General features: G+C 32.4%; 1 protein-coding gene across 1 annotated transcript in view; it reads left to right on the forward strand.

Annotated features, from left to right (window-relative positions):
* Window positions 1-22,581, forward strand: part of LOC118192877 (dynein axonemal intermediate chain 1-like) — a 107,684-nt gene that overhangs the window by 40,765 nt on the left and 44,338 nt on the right. Inside the window, exons 11-14 of the mRNA XM_085810272.1 lie at window positions 5,528-5,719; window positions 11,852-12,105; window positions 17,836-17,919; window positions 18,279-18,408. Coding sequence (XP_085666398.1) covers window positions 5,528-5,719; window positions 11,852-12,105; window positions 17,836-17,919; window positions 18,279-18,408 — 660 coding nt within the window. The remainder of the gene's footprint in view (window positions 1-5,527; window positions 5,720-11,851; window positions 12,106-17,835; window positions 17,920-18,278; window positions 18,409-22,581) is intronic.

The raw sequence follows: 22,581 nt of genomic DNA on the forward strand, positions 1-22,581 counted from the left end.
TGAAAAGACTGAGGGAGGCGATCCGAAGAAAACGTCCTGCCCAATGGCACGGAGGATGGTCACTACATCACGACATTCTTGCTGTCACATATAGATTGTTGTGCAGACATGGCTCGCAGAAAAGAACATACATTCCACCACCAGCCTCTCTTACTCAACAAATTTAACATAATTCGATTTGATTTCGGGCCCTTCTTCAAGATTAAAATGAGCCTCAAAGAAAATCCTTTTGAGATCGTAGAAGACACAAAAACAAACGCGACTGCTGAACTTCGGAAGCTACGACACCAGAACTTTCATCGTTGTTTCTAGCAATGGCAAGAGAAGTGGAGCAAAATGTGTGTTCCGAAGGAGGATCCTGCTTTGATGGCGGATAAGTAAATATGTGCCTGCATTGTAGTAATACAGAGTTGTAGTAATAAAGAGTTATTGTAGTACTAAAGAGTTACGTTTTGACTGCCCCTCGTATGTGGTACGGTACGTCTGCGAATTTCGGACTAATCAAGAAGTAATTATTCACTTTTCTTACCAGAAACTTCTCCTCTGCTTATAAAATATTGGTTTAGTTTACCAGCTACAAGCAGGGTGTCCAATAAATGATATTTGATTTCATATCACACCCTTGAGGAGTTCATTATTTCCAATTCGCAAGTTTGGCGTTTTGGCGGAATAGAAAATATCGCCTCTTGAGAAAAATATTTCTTACAATACCCCTGCGTAAGCGAGTCAATGAAATTAACTTACAACGAAGTCTTGAATAATTGTTTCCTAAATAAATAAGTACACAAATATGTTAATTTATGATATGAAAATGAATAAATGATGAAATAATATTGCAGTAAATTTTTCCTGCCCTTTGTCTTGGCCAGTTTGAATAGATAAGTTTAAATACAAGATTTTAAGCTTAATACCTTCAGGTCTGAGTGACACTAATTCTTGAACTTATAGTAACTATTTAGTTTAAAAGTAAGATTATAGTCATTAACCGCTTGGCTTAAAAGGACTTTAGGCATCAAGTTGAAATTTAAGTACCAAGATCAGATTTCAGTTTCTTCCTATTAATGTAATTTAATATCTTAAAAAGCGTTTTTAGATTTTTAAAACTCTTCAAAGTGTTTGGTATATTTTGAATTTTTCAGGTTAAAATTTAAAAATATTTATGCTGCTGTATTTTGTAATTATTAAAGTAAGAACTGGACTGGAAATTCTCCAATGGATAAGTAGACAGTTAAATGAAAGGTTTAATATAGTATTTCGCAGGGTACATATGTTTACTATTTCTCTTATTTTAAATTTTCAGTATTTATGAATATCTAATCATATGGTTTTTACTTCAATATGTTTTCTCGAAATAACCAGAGCCATTTTTCTTATTATTGTTCATTCTATAATTTTAAATTGGTAACGTACTTTTAGTTTGCTTCTAGTGTTCGTAATAGAAAGAATGTATGAAGGACAAAGTTTCAGAGAGGAAATTTTAACTAAAATTTTATAAATTTCGACAGTCCATATTTCAATTTTCCACCTGTGTAAGAAAATGTAGCATTTATAATACTTTCGAATGCAAGTTTAAATGAAGAAAAAAACGTAAGGTTAATTTCCTAATAAATGTTTGTCCATTTAAACGATCTTTATTTATGTATCTACTATATATATACAGATAGAGAGAGTACATATATTTTTTTGATTCCATAAGTGCGGAACGTATTGAAAAGTAACGCAATCAAAAATTGTTCATCTCTGAATTTACTAAGAAAAGAATATTAGTTTTTCGCAATACTTACCATTATTACCCATAAGAACTCATAATATAATGGAAAACTTATTTATTAGATAGTGAAAAACTTTTTACGAAATCTTAATAACTTCCTTGCAAGTGAAAAAAATTTGCTTAATTTATGCGCATATGAGGTTTTAAAGTAAAAAGCACCAATTCTTCTGTTTTCAGGAAGAAGCTTTAATAAAAAGTGCTTTATTAACCTTTAGAATTCATTTAGAGACAGCGACAATAATATCAAGATATTGTTTTTCTCAAGTTATGCGAAAAATTACCGAACAACATGCATACAGAGTTGTAAAAATTCATAAAGCACAAACTCTTTTCCATTCTAAAATTACAACAATTATAAACAACACTATAGTAGCACTTAAGTCCACACGCTGTTAAAGCTGTTAAAGCCCACACACTGTTATGAAGTTTAAAAATTATAAGAATATTAAAGCACCTTTGAATAAATACACTGGTGTGCAAAATTTAAAGATAAGAGGGGTTTTCTAATACAATGTGGTGCAGAAGTATTCTACATCAACTAAAATCATACCATAAGATCCCCAAGATTTGGAAATATGGGACAAGTGGCCAAAACGATCCAAACAAGGAATAAAAAAATACAAAGGCATTTTGTTAAAAGGATAGTTCTAAGCCCAACTGACAAGAAAGACAAGTAACGACCATTAGACAAGCACCTGACAAGAAAAATTCAGTCTTTTGATGGCGATATGATGACCTCTAACTGCGACGCAGAAATTACAACGTCCATCCTGCTGAAGACAAGACTGTCAAAAAGCTGTTGTAGCCTCTCGGACCATTTTTTATGTAGCGTCAATTTCAGCTGCAGAATCGTTGCTGGCGGCTGGTCACGTGCTGCAAAGTGTCTCTCGAGAAAATCTCACACACATTCTATGGGATTTAGGTCCGTAGATTTTGAAGGTCAATCCATCCTTTGAATATATTCACTCTTTAAGAGCTCTGTGACAGTAACCGTCTAAACAGACGAACATGTCTGTTTAGATGTTACAGTCACTGGTTACTCTGTCACTGGTACAGAGTAACCAGTGACTGTACGTCTTTGAGAGATGTGGAGGTCAGTACGGTTACAAGCATGATACCACTCCGAACAAGAACTCCGACACCTTATAAACAGTCCCTTTCTACGATGTTGGAGGGGTGATTTCATGTTCCCTTCTCTCACTACATGTGCATTCGTCGAGAATATCTCGCCAGAGACTAAATTGACCCTAATCCGTCACGAGCACTCGACCACGATCATGTCGATCCAGTTTATATGGTCTCGGTACCTAAGAAACTGACTTCTCTGATGAATCTGGATTAATAGCACACACAACATACATACATGTGCATATAGGCACGTTTGTGTATCTTCTAAGTCACGTTAAGAAGTGATATCAGATGGTCAGTAGTCAGATGCATGTGCCTCATGATGTCTCCCGCCTGTCTCTTCTCCCCAGTAGGACAATATACCCGTCTTCCACCGCCTTTGCGGATCGTGAACGACCACTGCTGAACGTTCGAACAGCTGTTTCTGCAGTTTGAAATGCTCTCCAGGTTTACACTGTTGTGAGTGATCCCGAACTCCTTAGCTACACTTGTCACATTTCAACCATCTTCCAACTTCATAATGACGCGACCTCAGATATAGTCATCTTGATAATGTCTCCTGGACTCCCTGTTGACCAAATCATACGGTGGTAGCATCTCGATATCCTTTAAGTTACTTTATAAAGTGCAATAGCTTTCACGGAATAGCTAAGCGTACTCTCGCTTTGTGCGACACGCCTTCCCCTATATATGCACATGCCCTACTGTAGGGTCTTATGACTATCTCTTGATTGGTCTTTCGGTGGGTTCTGTTGCCTTGTTCCGCTTTTATGCTAATTTTTCCGCCTCGTCCTTAATTTTTGCATACCAGTATTAACTCGGGCTGTTTCAAATATTATAAATTCCATGCTTTTGAGTTTTGTAAAACATTCTGATCCTTTTAAAATAAAAGTTAGGCCTCTTGGCTATCAAGCACTTCAAAATTGTTGTAAAATTTAATACATTGTTTCCCAAAATGGGAAAAACGGCCCATAGGAAGGCAATATGAACATTCTGAAGTATAGTCAGAAATGATGCTGCATTCGTCACCTCATCATCGACAGACCTAAAGAATCAGCATCATTTGCTGTACCCCCGACGATAGCCGTGGTTTTATATTCTAATATATATTCTGATCCTCTGATTCTATTTTCATCAAAGGAGGTCAAATTAAAAACAGATTTATATATAGCATGTTACTTTTTTTAAGTACCTACTCACACTGCATTTTACTAGAACTTAGTTGAATATTTTATTCTAAAGGTGCCATTATCAGAATCTCTGAGGCGATGAAGTGGAGCATTAATAGGAAAACGGCTGCAAAACACATTTAATGAGCGAAAATTCAAATATAGTTCCTCAAAAATTTATATTTTTTTGCAAAGCAGTGCTAATATATTGGGAAATTTACATTAACATTGTTTTAAGCATTAAGAGATTTTTTAAGTTGAATTCATCTTTAATATAATCTTACATTATGCGTGATAATTTGTAAAGGTCTGCCTCACTGATGAGGCATATGTAACAGAAATTATGCAAATATCATTGCCGACTTGGTACAGTGCGCCTCGTACAGACAATAAAATTGGGTAATGATTTTGTACTATTGGTTCTATCTGTTGAGGGAGTTACCATGATGTCATGATTGAAGCGTTTTTATGTCCTGTTTATTTCCATCACCAAGAAAGCTGTTCATGCTGAGCAAAAAAGATTACTTACTTACCCAACAGTCGTTTATTTGGAGTCGGATAACATTAAATTAACACAATAATATATTACTGAACTTCGATTCAGGAATGCGATCAGGTAGGTTGTGAGCGGTAGGTAATCAATTATTTGCCTTTTCTACAGTATCTATAGCAGCAAAAGGGGTAAATAAGCAAAGGGCAAAGGGGTTTGTAAGCAAAGGGGTTAGTACATAAAGTAAGAGAAAAGAAAAATTTTTCTTTAGTGTTTTAATATCTTTGTTACTAAATGCTTTGTACTGATGTAAGTTTTCCAAAGTATTAATACCATATCAGAAATAATATTATAACACAAAGAAAAGTTTAATAAATTTAAAATACTAACCGACTACCTTCGCAAAAATTGTGTTATTAGACGCAATACGATATGATAATGCAATACGATATGATAATGTAATATGATATGATAATAAGTAATATGTCTCGAATAATATGGCAGATAATTCCGTGTTTTTCGAGACTTAGGATTCTTTGCTTTTGGAAATAATAAAATTCAAGAATTTAGATTCATATAATGCTAAAATTGTGATTTAAATGTTTCAAGCAGAAACTAGAATTTTTTTGAGGGGATATTTTCAATTGCATGAGGAGTATTCGAGTTCTGGGAATTACGAATACCATTTATTCGAAAGCTGTCGCAATTTATAACAGTGACGTTATTTGCGGTAATGAATCTATAATTACGACTCAAGCTCTATGGTTTTCAAGGGATGTTTGTATGATGCATCAACTCATACAAACATTGAGCTTGAGATTTATAAGATGCTTTAGATGTTCTCAGCGATTTGATTGTGAGTCTTATTTCAAGATTTGATTTTAATTTTTTGATTTTATTAGTAAAATATAATTGGTATATTCGTTTTGAACCGTCCTCTGTTTTATATCTACAAATCTAATTTTATAGATTTCAGGTATTACGATAATCCAAATGACGAATTCTGTCCAGGCTTTGGATCACTTCTTCCTCTTTGGAATTTCTCCTGTCGAGCGGTGAAGGATATGACTGTAACTAGTATAAGTTGGAACAGCTCATATTTAGACCTTTTTGCTGTAGGTTTCAGGAACTATGTAACAGAAACGGACGCAGAAAATGAAGGTATTAGTACACTGCTCTGCTCTTCTTCTTCTTTTTTTTTTTTTTTTTTTTCTTTTTCTTTTTTTTTTTTTTTTTTTTTTTTTTCTTTGCTGGTCTGCTAAAACGGTGTCGTCTAAAACTGCTAAAACTAAAACTAAATTAAAACTGCTAAAACGTCGCGGAGAAAACAACGCAAGGCGAAAGCGTCCTGGTAGAAAACATCGTGGGAGAAAATAAAGCAAAGAAGAAAACATCGCAGTTCTAAAACATAGCGGTACAAAATACTGTCGTCGAATAAAGCGCTTCAAAAACTCCGCAGTTTAAAAACATCGTCATCGAAAATATCGTGGTAAAAAATAAAGTACCTACAAATCATCGCATGACGATAACATCGTAGACATGTATTTTCAATCTTTAATAACTGTTAATGGATATATTCGCATAATGATTTGTGAGCGCAAAATGGAAAGAAGGACAATTTTTACTTTTATATTTTTTATTAACTAATAAATATTTGCTAAAAATATAAAATGAAAACATAAGCATAGGAAATTAATGCAACTTACAGCCCTTAATAGAATTTTAAACTGACATAGTTAACTAACAAAGGTTATTAATAATTTTTTTATAAATTTCTGGTAATTTTTAATGAAAAGTATGATCTAAAAAAGAATAGAAAAAGAAAGGTAAGCAACTGCATGACCGTATCTATAAAAAAGTAATCATGAGATTATTTTCTTCACTTCTGTTATTCTGATACTCTTATAGTGAAAACTATTTCTTGTTCTGTTTAAATTTCTTGTTCTGTTTTTTGAAAAATTTATTAGTTAATAAAAAATGTGAATGTAAAATCATCCTTCTTTCCATCTTGCGCTCACAAGTCATTATGCGAATATCCATTTACAATTATTAAAGCCTGAAAAATGCACGTCTGCGATGTTATCGTCATGCGATGATTTGTAAGTCAATTTGTAGATAATCAATTTTCCTTATCGGATTGTGTATAGCGAACCAAAGTTTCGAACCCTTGAAATTTGTCATAGCAGAGTTTGATTGCATGTACAGAAAAGAGATTTTTTAGGTTTGTGTCTTATAAGAATTTACGAATGTAAATAATTCTTGTCACCATACTTACGATTTTGTTGTAAACCAATTAGATTAGATAGTGTAATACCCACATAAAGATATGTATACGTGTGTTGTATTGTGATTAATAAGAATAATATGCAGTTTTCTTTCTGGAAATTTATCGGTCAAAAAACAATCGAGAATTAAAACTTTATTTCATCACAGACAGCAAAGTAATGATTTACAAATGGTTAGAACACCTCCGCCGGAGTAGGTCCTTCCCCGTGTTAACCGTACAAGGATGGTTGCCAACATGACGGATGTATTCAGTATCTACTAGTAAACATTACATTGGAAAATTAAAAGATTATTTGAAGTGCAGAGGGTGAGCATATACATACATATCAATATTATATACAAAGTTTGATTATTTAAGACATGAATAACTACTTATAATGTAATCTAGGTATGTACAAAGAAAGTGCTTTTACAATTTTGAATGATACTACATGGTAGTAGTGCATATTATAAGAGGAAAATATATCAGGAGGTATACTATAATAATGTACCTACTAGTCTTATGTACATTTTTGGCGCATTAGTCTGTCTTCTAAGACGAAAGTAAAATTACTGTTCTAGGGTTCGAAAGTTCTATTACTGTTAGCTTATTATAGCACAGTAATTTAATATATGGAACGGTTTTGTGAGAGCAGTAGGATTAGACTTCGTGTTTTCCGCCCATGCTGCCCACGTCGAAGATGCATCGGGAGTGCTCTTTTGTCCACACTGCCACTGATCTGCCGTTTTCTTTCTGAGTTGCTTGAGATAAATGCGACTATTTAATATTACAGTGTAACTATTGAAGATGTTATAAGTTACATGTAAAAAGAATTAGAATGGAAGATTCATTCAAAATAACATTCTTAATGAACCGAATTAATTCAAATGGCAACAAAATATAATATCTGAAATTTCATATTTTATTCTAAAATACAGGAGTAATAAAATTACAATAGAGGTATAACATATATTATGCTTAACGAAAGGTGACTTCATTAAGCCTGGTGAACGGAAAAAATGTAAAAGAAAATATAATCACACTTAAAGAATATATTTAAATCTATTTTTTTCTTAGTATATTAATAAATCCAACAACTAAAAAACGATAACTAATTAAAAAGAATATCAAAGGCTATGAAACGTAATTAAACGGTATAAAACTTACAAAATATTTGCAGTTACGATATTATTACTAATATTGAGGTAGGAAGCTAAAAGAAAGAGTTTTAATTTTAGCAAACTAAGATAATGAGACAAAGCAAATAAAGGTTCGGCTTATCGTCCACAGGCAGTCCAAATGCTGATTCTTTTATTATAAGGTTTGTTGAACTCTAACCATATCTTTTCAGCGTTCTTCTTAAACAATTCTTGCATATTTTTTGATTTCGTAATCCGCTTTACAGTCAAGTTTTGTATCATTGTTGGATTTATTTTGAAACCATTGAAACACTGATAATAAATGTAAATTATCCGATAAAATGAAATAAAAAACTTGTAAGAAACATTTTTTATGTCGCAAGTAACATAAAATTAGGATGGATGTCGTTTATAGGCTACCAAAAAATATTTAAGTCTCCCAATTTCCTTCAGCCATTTTTCTTACTAAGAAAATTTAAACAAAATTGTTCATTCAAATAAATATTCCTTCAAATAAAAATAGCTTGTTTTGTTATAGCACTGAAATGCGAAGTAGTAGCGAAATAATAAAGGTGCTGTTTTCAGATGTAAACATGCTCAGTTTTTGGCGACTCTTTCTCTAGCTTGAGCTTTCACAGAACTTAGGAATGAGTTAATTTTATATTTTTTGAACTATTACAGAACATGCCAATGGCCGAGTAAGTATGAGCGCTGATCATTGGTAGTTCGACTTGAGTTTGAATTCTAGCAAATAAACTAACTCAGAAATAGTCAACCTGATCCCCCCTACCGCCAACTAGTAGGCGGTACGACGGGTGGTGGAGGTTTATGTGCGATAATGATCAAGGAAGATCGAAACATACGTGGATGTATAGGTATATACACACCCCTTCGCACAATGTTTAGTTCTCTAGTTGATCGTTCCCCTTCGCACAATGCTCTCCTGTTTCCATATATTTATACGGCTTTCTTGTTTGTTAATGAATTTTCTGTCTATTAAACGTTTAATATCGTAAATTATAATATAAATAGATTTATAACTTTAACGGTACTATTTCGTTTTGAGGATTTTAAAAATTTGCAGCGAAAATATATGCGCCAAAGCGCCAAATCTAGCAAAACGCGCCCATTTAACAAAGATTTCACTGATTTCAGATTGCGTAAGTTTATATAGTTCTATATTTCTTAAGACGCCATTGAAATACTAGTTTAATTTTTAAATCCTTTTTCGATATCCTATGGATTTAAGAATTTGGGAATTGCCCATGATGAAAAGTCTGCAATAGAATTTTGGTTAAAGTGCAGAATCCCCCACTGCTTGACGCGTTTTTAAGAATTGCACATACTCGGTATCCATGTACACATCGACCTATTTTCACTTAAAAAAAAATCCCAGAATTGCGCAAAAATTGCCCTTGACTTTATCTATGTACACATCGACCTATTTTCATTTAAAAAGTAAAAGAAAATTGACAAAAGTCCAATTGTTTTTACCCTTGTAAAAAGCGGCAAACAAATAAGTGGGCGATTCTGCACTTTACCGAGAATATTTTCAAAGAAAAGGCATCATTCATTATAGAAAACTATGTCTGAACAACCAACGAGATGAAATTATGCTTTAGCAATAACTGGGTAGCGAAATAGCGATGCGGGCATCCATTCAGTTATGTTTAGCAATTTTATATAAATTATAATAATGATCTGAAATAGTAATTTACTCTTATGCTTCCATTCAGTCATGTTTAGCCTTTTTTTATATAAATTATAATAATAAAAAATATTATATGAAATTAACCTTTCATCTAAATGAAAACATCAATCTTAGATAGTTATTTACTATTAAACTTCTTTTCTTCGTTAGGGTTGTCGCAATTGTTTTTGGCAGCACTGGCATCAACAACAGTTTGGCGATTTTTTACAGCCCTCAAAACCGAATAGTACCAATTTTTAACTATATATTTTTTATTAAACCTTCACTTAGAAACTTCTTTGCAGTTGCGTTATATTAAGGTACTGGTTCAAGGAATCACAGTTTTTATTCAATTGAGTAGATTGCATCCCTTGTGTGTCCTTTTATTGCTCTAATGAGTACCGACGCGATATTTATGAACGATAAAGGCTGCTGTATAGAGCTCTAGTGATGCGAAGTTATCTGGAAAACGAAACCAGTCCACATCTGCCGTAGCCTGCTAGATCAGCGAACCTGAATCTCATATAACACGTGTGAGACATGTTGAGACAATGGATGGCAGATCCCAGTATGCCTCCAGGCAGCCTCCATGAGCTCCGACATGCATTACTACAGAACTACTACCCTGAAAAATCATCAGCGACACTATTTCCAGCTTGCCTCGCCGTTGTCAAGCATGCAGTTCAGCTAAAGAATATTATACCCGTTATTAGAGTGATGGTTCCACTGCACATTCTTCCATCCCATTTGGTATTTCACGATGTGATGGTCGTAATACATGTGTTTTCTTATGTCTTTGCTTTTTTGTTTGCTATGTTGTCTAATAACGCTAATCCACCCTTTCAAGCATATCCATTAAATAATTTTTGTTTTATTCCGTGTTTTGACATTTTTGCTTATTTTTTTAGCAGGAGTGTATTATTTACACACTTTTTTTCACAATAAAGTGTGTTACGTATTTTGTAAATGTTTTTCGAACACTAGATAATTTTTAATAAGAACTTTTTTGCTCTTCCAAATTTCCAACATTTAATATTCTTATTTATTTAAATTTTCCATGAATTAAAGTTTCAAAGTTTTCTTAAAATTATTTAAAATTACATCAGCAGTTTATTCTAGAAAGCAAATTCCGTTTTTACTTCGGATTGTGATGCATATTATATTAACACTACTTAAAGTTTTTATCAATACTTTTCGCCATTAAATGAGTCATATTGTTTATTATTATCATATTAATATTAATATAGCCATTAAATGAGTCATATTATTATTTACACTGCAATTAATTTTCAATTATGAAAACGCAGACTGTTTGCCATGCGTCTTCTCGTAGGAGCAGTTCTATAACTGGATGACTGCTTTATTTAAAATTCAAATCAAATATTTTTATATTTTCTCCTGTAAGTTTATTCATCCAGATATAATGGATCCTCATTTCCCCGAACGCGAGAAATATGAATCTTAAACCGACACATTTTTTTAAGTTTCAATATTGATTGCTTATTTGAGTAAAATGTATCCTGATAAGAAGATTTACCATATATGTGTTCCCATTTAATCATTTGTGAGCATTTCCTTTTGGATTAAACAACTAGCCACTATTTAAAAATAGATAAACAGGTTAAGTTTATGTATATATATATACATATATTTGCATTAAAAACTGTAAGATTATTTACCGATTTCCCAGGGAATCGCCATTAAATAAACTCCCTTACATGTATAAATTTCTACACAATTATGAAGTATTTAATGTTTCCCAAAAATGTAATTTATATCTGAAAATTTATTTTTTAAACTTTGTTCTAAAATTAACTAATAGTAAGCACAGCAAGAAATAATGAGTTACAAAAATTATTTACATATGTATCATTGTAACATTGTTTATCTAGGTATTATTTCAAAAATGTTCGGTTTCATTTATCATGTATTCGGTAAATATGATACTTAGATTGAAAAATAATAAAGATAAAATATCCTCTTTTATTAGTACAATTGAAAGTCATTTCTAACTTTGAATACTTTTTAAAAAGAACGCTTGAGTAAAAGGAAAATGCTACTTTAAGATTCATATTTCTCATACGACGGAAACTGAAGCCTCCTTTTCCCTTGATAGATTTTACAAATTATTACTTTTGGATATCTTTTCTATCAGTTACCCATAAATCCCTCTCAGTCTTATAATTTTTCCCCCTCAGATAACCTTGGTCTCATTCAAGAAGCTGGCTGTTTATGTATATACAGTCTGAAGGGACCATCGTATCCCGAGCGAATCATAGCATGCCCTTGGGGTATTTGCTGCCTCGAATTCCACCCCGAGTGGCCTCATCTTCTGGCTGTTGGATCTGTGGGAGGATCGGTGGCCATCTTCGATTTAAGGAGAAATGAGAACTCACCCGCAGGGTGCAATTTGAAGTTCGAAAAAAATGTGCACCGGGATACTGTGAGTCAGGTAAGTCTGTTAGCCAAAGAGATTCCATTACAGCCTCTCCTGTCGTTCCACTCTACCTCCCTTTTCGAATTGAATATGCCAACATGGACCCTTCCCAATGAAAACTATTATTAGGAGAAGTATTTTGGGGAATAAAATATATGAGAGCTCAGGATTTGCTGTGATTTCTGAAGAGGATAGGACAAAAGAAGGAGTGCTGTGTTTAAAAAAGCGATATAAAAAATTCTTTCGCATGACTTGTTGTATATTGACTAGTTCGTTTCCGACGCTAACGTTATTCAGTGAACAGAAGAGTTCTGAAGCTACAAAATGAAAGAAATTAAAAGTTATTGAATAGCATAGCACGCAGGTTTATCAGTGCAATAAAAAATGCTGGAATTAACAGAACAAAAACTAATTTATATCACTTTGAAACTGATTTCGTCTAAATAAAATAGCCTATTTTAATTACGTTTGGTTTCACAGTTGTAATGAAACTGTAAAAAGAAATGCATAGTTACTAAATGATGAGCTTTTGTCTTGTGCTCTTTTTTCATAAACAGTGCTATTTACCTAACGCATAAAAAGTTCATTTATTAAAAAATAATACATGTTTATACAGAACTCTCGAGAAGCACAGTTGTTAGTAGATTAATCTGAAAACCATGCGTATATATACTAAAGATACGTACTTAAGATACATAGATTTGAAGGTAAAATTTACTACTTACGTACAGGGAATTCGAAAAATATGCCTACTAGCTTTATTTTCTTATTTTTGAGTCTACATAGATATGCATTTCCAACCCTAAATTTTCTAACACTAAGGCAGAGTATTATATGAAAACAGTCTCAGCATTGAAGGAGGGGAGAGTTCCTATAACTATCAAATACTTATGCTACCCTTCTAAAGCGTGATGGCCTGATTAAAGTGCTTATTATCTCTACATATAATAAAAGAAAGAGTCTGTGTGTCTTTCGTTTGTGCTGCGAATAAGCTAATAGACCCAGGGCAACGAAATTTGGTATATAGGTACATCTAGACAAGAGCCACTGCACTTCGAAGCACATTTTTCAAAATTCGAACCAGATTTTTTTTTTATTTCATCTTTTTGATTTTATCGCATCATTTTGAATAGTTTCATTCTTTTAGAAATGTGGTTTTGGCAACAGCTTTTCATTCAATTGTGTACTGGTCTGCTGACAGTTGAAAATGAGCACTGTTGCCACTTGGAAAAACAAGGTGGATAATTATGTGCAATTTTTCAATTTAAAGTTTCTCTTGGATACTGGACGTTTGGTCAAGAGAAGGCAACGGGAAGTTGGTTAATTTATTTATTAGGATAATTAATATTTGTATTAAGAAGTGATATTGCTTATTTCATTGTAATTTTGTAATATGTAATAAATATTTTTTTTAATTTATGGTTTTTTTATGAAGTTATTCTGCAGAGTTAAATTTTGATCAATTTTGTTCCCTAAGGCATATTTTCGGTACATTTAAAAGCCAAACGAAGGCTGGCCGAGTCGCTGCTAGTACTAAATAAGTTAGATAAAAAGTCTCTGTCTTTACGTGCAAAATTTGCAGTTACATCGAGAACAGATTTAGGTTAATTTTCTCGGATTATTATTAACTAATTTCGACGGTATGTAGGAAAATGTTAAAAACAATATTGGTTTTGGCATTTAATTGATCTATTATTCGTTACTGTACTCTCAAACAGCACTGTTTATTAATTCTTGCCACAGAACTCATGGTTAACTACACGCCTTTAATTACTAATAACGCAATGAATTTTTCACGTAAATTTAGGAACATTTTGATAATTTACATTTTTGAAGCAAAATGAACATTTTTAAGAAGACTGTCTACTTTATGGAAACCATATAAAAGATTAAATTTTGTTTTACAGAACTTTCCTAACTCCTTTCCAATGCTTAAAAAATTTTCATAAAGGCTTTACCTTATTTTCAAAAATTTTATAATAGATGTTAATTTGCCGCATATTATTTAAGTAAATTTAACTTATGGACACTTTTTGCGAATCGCAAATATATAAGATACATTTTAGTGTTCTAAACACAAACTTTTTCAGCTCTCAAGTTTTGCATAAAAAAATCATTTCTTTCTTTCTTTTTTCTTTTCTTTCTTTTTTTTTTCTGTGCGTGGGGCTCTTTCTTCTTTATATTTTACTAAGATTTAGCTTTTAGAATATTTAGAATCAGATTTGAATTTTCATTATGCAGCTGCAGTTTTGCATCTTTGCTTTCGAAGCTAGTTGCCGGGATCTTCCTTTTAATTTGTAGTACAATTTTAAGTTAAAAGATTTACTTCACATGTTTTTCCTTATATTATTATTAAAATGTTTAGTGAAAGATCAACTTAGATCGAAGAAAAGATTTATCTAACGATTTTTTTTTAATTTTAAATGTTACGGCGTATTCGTCTAAGAAGATTTTTATTTGCTGTTGGAAGTTTATATGTAATGTACGCTTATATACAATGCAATCTGCTTATTAGCAGAATATATTATACTTGTGGTCAGATAGGGAATCTAAATCTGAAACTTATGTAACTAGGGGTAATGATTAAATTTGGATCAGTCTTCGTCACGAGAAATCCCTTAGTCGCTTTCCTACAGGCGGCAATTATCAGATCTGATAAGATATACATTGTGTTTTATGTGTTGGTATTTGTATTCATTCTCAAAGTGTTTTTGTAGTGGGATAGATCTGATATAAGCCTCCAGGAGATATCTTTGGACAGTTGCCCTACAGGCAATGGCAGTGATTTGATGATGTTGCTGCCATGCATTTAAAGCTTGTATACAGATGGCATTCATTTTGTATCCTCTATATAGCTGGATCAGTATTATCCTGACGTATCAAACTGCTGTGGTTTGAGGACAATCCAAACAGGTTATTTCTATTAACTTCAGTTTTTGCGAACTTTCGCTAGTATGATTTTAAACAGATTCGGAAGATGACTATTTTCCACGTTTTACTAAGCACTTTTTAGAAGCGTAAGATAATTTTTGTCGATCCATATTTGTCGTCACATTAAGAACTTTCGAAAAAAACTTTCTTTGGTTTACTTCAATTTTGGGTAGATTTTCCTTACTAATCCAGAATATCGGTCGAAATTGGTAGACAAATTTTGGAATTCGGTCATTTAGAATTTTTCTGCATAAGTGTTTTACAAATCCCTCTACTGTCCTTCCATTCTGAAATCAGTTTCGAAACAAATACTTTCACTACAGTATTTCAATATGTGTAGAACAATTAATTACGTTAAATTTGTCTCAAATACTACATTTGTATAACTTTGTATTAAATTTAGATTACGATAGACAAAAGAAATTGTTCTGTTTTAATATTAAAAAAAAAACAACTCAGTTTTGCTAATAATTTTTCTCTTTTCCTTAATCCCTCAAATCAACATCCTTACTGCAACCTGCAAGAAAAATGATGCTCTATCTAACAAAGTGGTTAAAGAAGAATCCGAATTTTTTTATTGTATTTTTATTTAGTAAACTTCACAAAATATAAAAATAACTCGATACTGTCTGGTATTTCTTTTTGTAAGTTTCATAAAAAGCGATTACTTGATTTATTATTATTTTGATTATTTTATAAATGAAAATATTTTATAAATGAAAATATTTCTGCACATTTGAGTTAAACTCATAAATTATACCGAAAATAATGTTGTAATATTATGATATAAAATAGCATATATCTGTAACTATAAAATCCACAACGAAGTGAAATGCATTAACCCGTTGTAAGAGCAGAAAGCAAGTTTATTATAAAATGTGCGAGTTCATAAACTGGATAGTATCTTTCTGTTCAAGAATATTTTCTTTTCTTAATTTCGAAGCCATATGAGCTTTTGTTAGTCTAAATTTAAGCAAAAATAAATGATGTACAGGGGCTGTTATAAAATATTTTGAAGCAGGTTTTCTATGGGTTATTAAAACGTGAAAAATTGATTTTTGCCAAGCTAAAACTGGTATTTTGCCATATATGCGGCTCGCACAAGCAAACTCATAACATATCAACCAAGGTCAATGGACAAACAAGGTTAGGCTCTTCCCATCGCTTACGTATAATTATTTACACTTTATCAGTATAACGCTGTTAGAACCTGGGTGCCAAGGTTCGAGTTTCTACTCAAAATCGAACGCATTTAAATTTTCGAATTTAAATGCGTTCGATTAACTTCCTCATAATACAGAAGAAAACAAGGATCAGAAACATATATATATATACAGAGAGAGAGAGAGAGAAAATACACCAAACATATGCTTAAACAACAATTTTGGAACTGAAAAACACGCAGGTCTTTTATTATTGGTTGGGTTGTCGTTTATTATTAAATCATGAGTTGCAGATCTTAACTTCAGAGTTATTAATTTTCGTCTGGTTTTTCAAAGAATTTTCTTGCTATGTGATAATAATGTGTCCTGGGTTCAGAAACTGTTAATTACTCAAGGATTCTATTGTTTCTAATGTACCTGGGGGAATTAGAGATTTGCCTCAGTATATTGTTCTGGTAAATTTGTAGTTTCTTTGAATTGGTTTTGAAGGAACACGCCCAGATTGCGCAACAAAACGTACGGAGAATATTTATATATGAATAACTTATTGTCAATAGCTAGAACTGTTTCGGGCAATTGAAGGTCCCGAAATAGTTCTAGCTAAGACAGGTGTAATGTGTGGGAGCGATGAGAGAGAATTAGTAAGGGATCTGTTTAGATAGATAAGGGACCTGTTTAGCCCATGGTAGAATGTTTCTATAATGTTGGAGATTTTGTTGATTTTCTTCTTTTTGTAAACAAAATAACCACAATTTTATCTTAATCGTAATCCTCCAGTTCTTTGGCCAGGTCGCAAGTACTTGAATGTGATTTCGTAAATGTTGGGTGATTGCACTTAGAAATGCACTTTGAATAAGGATAGCTGTATCTTCACTGTGGTTCTGGGTATGCACAGAATGTCCTTCACATAAATACTGAATAAATTGGATCCTAATAGAGATCCTTGAGATATGCCGGCCTGAATAACTCGGTGAGTGAAATATGTACCAGAGATATGTACGACAAAGTCTTTACCTCTCAAGTAGGATTTATTAGTGTTTGTGATGTAATCTGGAAAACGCAGATTATGTTTTTTGCATACATGTCTGTCTACCAAAATGCAGTTGTAATCTTTGAAAACATCGAGGAAGAGGCCAACAGAGGGAGTAAAGAAGAATTTACTTTTGAGAAGACTAAAATTCAGTGATGTCATATAGGAACAAACTTTGTGGTATAGTAATAATTTTGATATTAATAACGCTGAATGAGTTAAGTTAAAAGCTGTTGCAACTGTTGCACTATTAAGCTTGCCGCTTGCTGACCTTTAAACTTCGCTCCGAGAGCTATCGTGTTATATATTGTGTTCTCATGTGTAAAGAAGAATTTTGTTTACCATGGTTCTTTTTTAAAGTTATTTTTAGTTTTCATATTACATGCAAGAGTTGTTATCATATAGCCTAGTTATCTAAGGGGACATCTAGGAACCCGAAGCAAGCGGTAATATTGTTTATTACATCAAATTCGAAAAGCTGCGAGAGCAGTTCAAAATTCTTTTTTTTCTATGTGTTTGTATTTTTGATAGGGGATGTATACATGTGTGTATCAATATATACTTAGTATAATCTACGATTAAATAGAAATAGTTATATTAATATTGTATTTTTTGTGTTAGGTGACATGGCTACCAGATCGCTTACCTCAAAAACTTTGTTCCGTGTCTATGGATGGGCAAATTATTAACTGGCTATTCCTGCTGGTAAGCTACTTGACCATTTACAAAATGTTTATTATTCGTTCTTTTTTCTTCCTGCTTTCTCATTCACACTTATTTTTATGTAATGCGTTAACACTCTGAAAGTACACCAAAACAACAACATTATTCATAACGTATTTTTATTTCTAATTTTAATAAGATAAACTAGGGGCTAACCGAAGTCTTCAGATTTTATAATAACATCTGAAGAGAATATTACATAGCCCAAATCGTTTTATGTTACATTATATTCCTTTCACATCACAGTTTGATTTACAAACATCACAGTCATTATAATTTGTCTGTCTGTAATTATCACACAAATCTTTGTTTTCTGTTTGAACGTGCTCTTCACGGTTCAGAATGACTTGTTTTCGGCTGATGTAGTCACTTATATGAGAATAAAAGACTGGCCTCTGGATGCTCCTCCTAAAGGTATAGAGATGAACATCGAGCCTAAAGAGATACAACTGGAAGACATGGGTTTGAAAAGTAAGTTATGCAATATTAATCCTCATAGGAAAATTTTAGAACAGGCTTCATATTCATAAAAACAGTATTCTGATTTTTTAAACAAATATTCGAATTTCGTCCAATTTTTTAATAATTATTAATTTAATTAAATGATTATTAGACTTTTCCATTATTTGTGGTTCTTTGTATGATGCTTGAATCGTGATTCGTTAAAAAATTATTAGACAGTTTCCTTTTTTTTTTTTTTTTTTTTTTTTTAAATATAAAATTTGTTAAATAATGTAAGTTATAATTGGCTAGGTATTTTATAGGTTTTAAAGTAACTCAGACATTTATGTGGAAGACAAAAATTAAATTCTGGATAACAAAATCTGATTTGATTAGGTGTGTTAATAACAGTTGATAAATAATAACTACTTATCAGAATTTAGCTTCATTTAGCTTGCGCAATGAAATATAAAGAGAAGATTTAATGGACATTTAAAAATAATAATAATTAGTAATAGATAGTAGAATTTAAGATCATCGACATGATGGTTGCAAAATTTTGCTTATTAAGAGATCACCATTTATTAGTTCAAAGTAGGAGCATTTGATGCATTTAGTAGGATACTCTCAAACTAAATCCTTGCTTTGCTTGTGTTACATAAAAGGTATTCAACAATTATTTTGCAAAGAAAAACTCGTTCTTCATTATTCCTGTAATAAAAAAGAAAAGGGACAAAGAAAGATCCTAATGTTAATCCTAATCCTAAATACTGTGTATAACGCAAAGGAATATCTATAAAAACTAATGATTTTTTTAAAAATTAGATTAATGAAATTTTAATGCACTGCTATGTTTTCCATTTATTATTTTGATAGCCTAATTCAGTTTGATTCAAATTAAACGAGAAACATTTTCTGTATTACATAAAGCTAGTTTCATAACGAAATAGTTGATTATAAACAAGCACTTTCATGTTATCTGCTTTGTTTAAGCATAATTTATCTGCACCGTAGGGATAAATTTCTGAGAACATTTCGCGCATACTCGTTTTACACTTAGAAAAAAATTACGAAGACTCTTTTTATTTATTACATTATTTTTAACTTTATTTTTTAACTGAATTTTGAACATTATTTTTTAACTGAACATGGGATACAATTACCAGCACTCCCTGCCGTTAACCACTAAGTGAATAATTCAAGAAATTGCCTTTAAAGCATTTGCATAATTTTAAATAATGCATAGTTACACTGAAAAATATCACTTATAAATGAATTCTTCAACAGTGTTCAGCCTGTGTCCAAATCTAAATAAAAGTATTTCATACTTTTAAGCGTATCTTTAATTTTACTGATTGCTTGAAGAAGTGACAGCCTTTGTTTTTTTTTAATATTGATTCTAGACGAGTGGCTCCAGTTATGCAATTTCTTAAAATAAGAATTTAAAGAAAATAGTTACAACATTAGGAGTGAAAGACTCCTGTAAATATAAAATAGTATAATTGACATAAAGTCTCCGTCCAGCCAAAATTACACTCAGTGTAATATCACGATAATTAGCATTCTAGAGGGAAATAAAACGCAATGGTCGAAAATTTTGTATTTAATTTGAGAGCTTATATCAGAGAAAAAAAAGGTTAAATACAAAAAAAATTCCACAATTTTACGTGAGAATTCTTGGAGATATTAGACAAGTAAATTATTGACTTGGATGGTTTTTCAGGCTTGTTAAATTTGCCCATTTTTGCTCATGCATAGAGAGTACAAATAAAAGTTTTGCGTTTGGTAAATTTCAGGCAAATTTTTCTACAGCTTGAAGAATTAGGTCAACAATATTGTAGTACACATAACAATAGGAAAAAAAATCTAAGAAATCAAAGAGTTAATTAAAATAAATATGAACAGAGAAAAACCTCAAAAAGGTATACTTGATTAAATAATTTTAATTGTATTCAATCTACAGTTAATGTTATAATCCTGAATTTGAAAAATATTACATTAATTTCAATCCGTTTTATATACCTGCATACACTAGGAATATTATTATACAATGTGGATATAGAATAACTTTCTCTGTTTGAAGTCATCTGGTAGCTAAAACGAATAATCAGAATGAAACCAAATTTCATATACAGACTGTTGATAGCATGGAAAATAAATTCCGAAAAAAATATTTTAGTATTAAAAATAGGCGATAGGAGAGTTTTAAATGCTGTCGGAATCAAAAATGGGTCAATAGTTACAATAAACGCTGAAAATGGATTACGCAGAATTTCACTAATGTTTCACTAATAAAATATACACATACAGAAAGGACAATATACAGTATGAAACTCATAGAAAATAATCTTTTAATAATCAACATTAAGGTAGCCTGGACCACGTGCAACATTTTCGTTGTGTTTACCTTCCCTGTGGACAAGATACTGCATCCAGCATACGACTTTCTCTACTTCTGCGCGTAAACTGTCAGTTTAAATGTTTGCAACAGCCCGCCTTATGCTTTCTTTCATGGAGCTCAGCTTTGTAAATGTTTCCTATTTTGCTCAGGTTTGTAAATGTTTCTCGTAATGTATCTATCGTATCGGTTTAATTTAAAGTAAACCACACTGGAAGGACACTGCCAAACTAAGAGAGCCTTAAAATTTCGCGTCAAGGAACATGAGGCATATGTTAGAAAAAAGGAAACACAGAGGTCTTCTGTTGCCCAACATTTTTGGTCCGGAAATCACACTTTCAATTTTTCTGCTGCCAAAATTATTCAAAAAACATCTTCCATTGGAGAACTGGATTTTCTAGAGGCATTTCACATTCAAAAAAATCTTTCTGTTCTAGTTAACGATCCTAATTCCAATCCATCTTTGCCTTCGGCCTTTAAAGAAATTATGTTTTAGTTTTGGTTTCATCAATAGATGGTGCCACTAGCTTATTTTCTGTCCAGGCTTTCCTATCTTAGCTAATCATTATATCCTATCTCGTTCATTTGCGCTTTTGCAGCTGAGGCTGGTGGTTCGGTAAAACCATCGAAACTAGTCCTGCGAAAATTTTAAAATATAACGCTGATTTTTGTTGTTTGACTTCTGACTTATTATACATAACATATTTAAAGTACTTCACAGCCAAAATTCACATGGGGGGATGTTCGAGAAATGAGGCAGCTATTCCGTCGGAAAATATCGACTGATAACCCTTTTATTACTGAAATGCTGGAGTAAAAGATTTTGCACTAAACAAAGAATATGTAGCCGTGCTCCATCTTGTAAATAAATTGTCGAGTCTTAGCTGCAATTCAGGAATGACAAAAGTTTGCAGTGTTGGCCGAGATTTCTCACCAGCATCGGTTACCTGCAGGACTGATATTCCCCAAAAATGGCCCACCAGCGGCCGAGCGGTAACGTCGCTGAACACTGGTAGTTCGGTCCGAATCCTGCGAACGGGCTGGCTGCATGGACGTTTTCGTGGTTTTCCCCATGTGTAACGTGTATACGAGCCAGTTTCCCCTAGAAAGTCCTCCACGAAAGAATCCCTCCCTTAAGGCAGATAGCCCTCGAGTGCTTTGCCGTTATCTAATAAAACCAAACCAAAACCAACTCCCCCCAAAATTGTGGTCCTACTATGAAATTGGACCTGAATCCACATTACACAATTACTTTTGAAGAATGCAGTGGCACTTGACGGATTCATGTGGACCGTTCAGATGTTTCACTTTAGAAGTATTGACAGAACATTCATACAAAAATAACCCTCATCTTCCTACAATATTTCCCAATACCAAAAACTGTCGATTTAAATTCGAGCAAGAAGCTTTAGCGCGAAAGTCAGGGGCTTATTATAATCTGTCATTCTTAGTTCTTGCACATGACTTCAGTTTCCTCGAATTTTTTAATCATATCTATCAGTGCTACAAGAGACACTGAACGTTTACACTGAGACACTGAACGGCTATGGAGCCTTCTAAATTCTCTAATAGTCACTGCAGCACTAGACTCTCGTGCAGATTTCTAAATTCTTTTGATAAAAGGAGCCCTTTTTAATGTCCACTTTTATAGAGGAATCAGTGTTTGCTTCAGTAGCTTCTTTTTAATGCAACATTCTGTAAAGTATTATTTGCAGCGAAAATGACAGTTATTTCAAATAATGTTTATTTAGTTGAAAAGGTTATTTCAAAATTGATCGAAAAGATCTTAAAATAACTTATTTAAT

The sequence above is a fragment of the Stegodyphus dumicola genome, chromosome 2 (assembly GCF_044657685.1).
Source record: "Stegodyphus dumicola isolate Sdum_Otavi_A_Nest chromosome 2, ASM4465768v1".
Taxonomy (NCBI): domain Eukaryota; kingdom Metazoa; phylum Arthropoda; class Arachnida; order Araneae; family Eresidae; genus Stegodyphus; species Stegodyphus dumicola.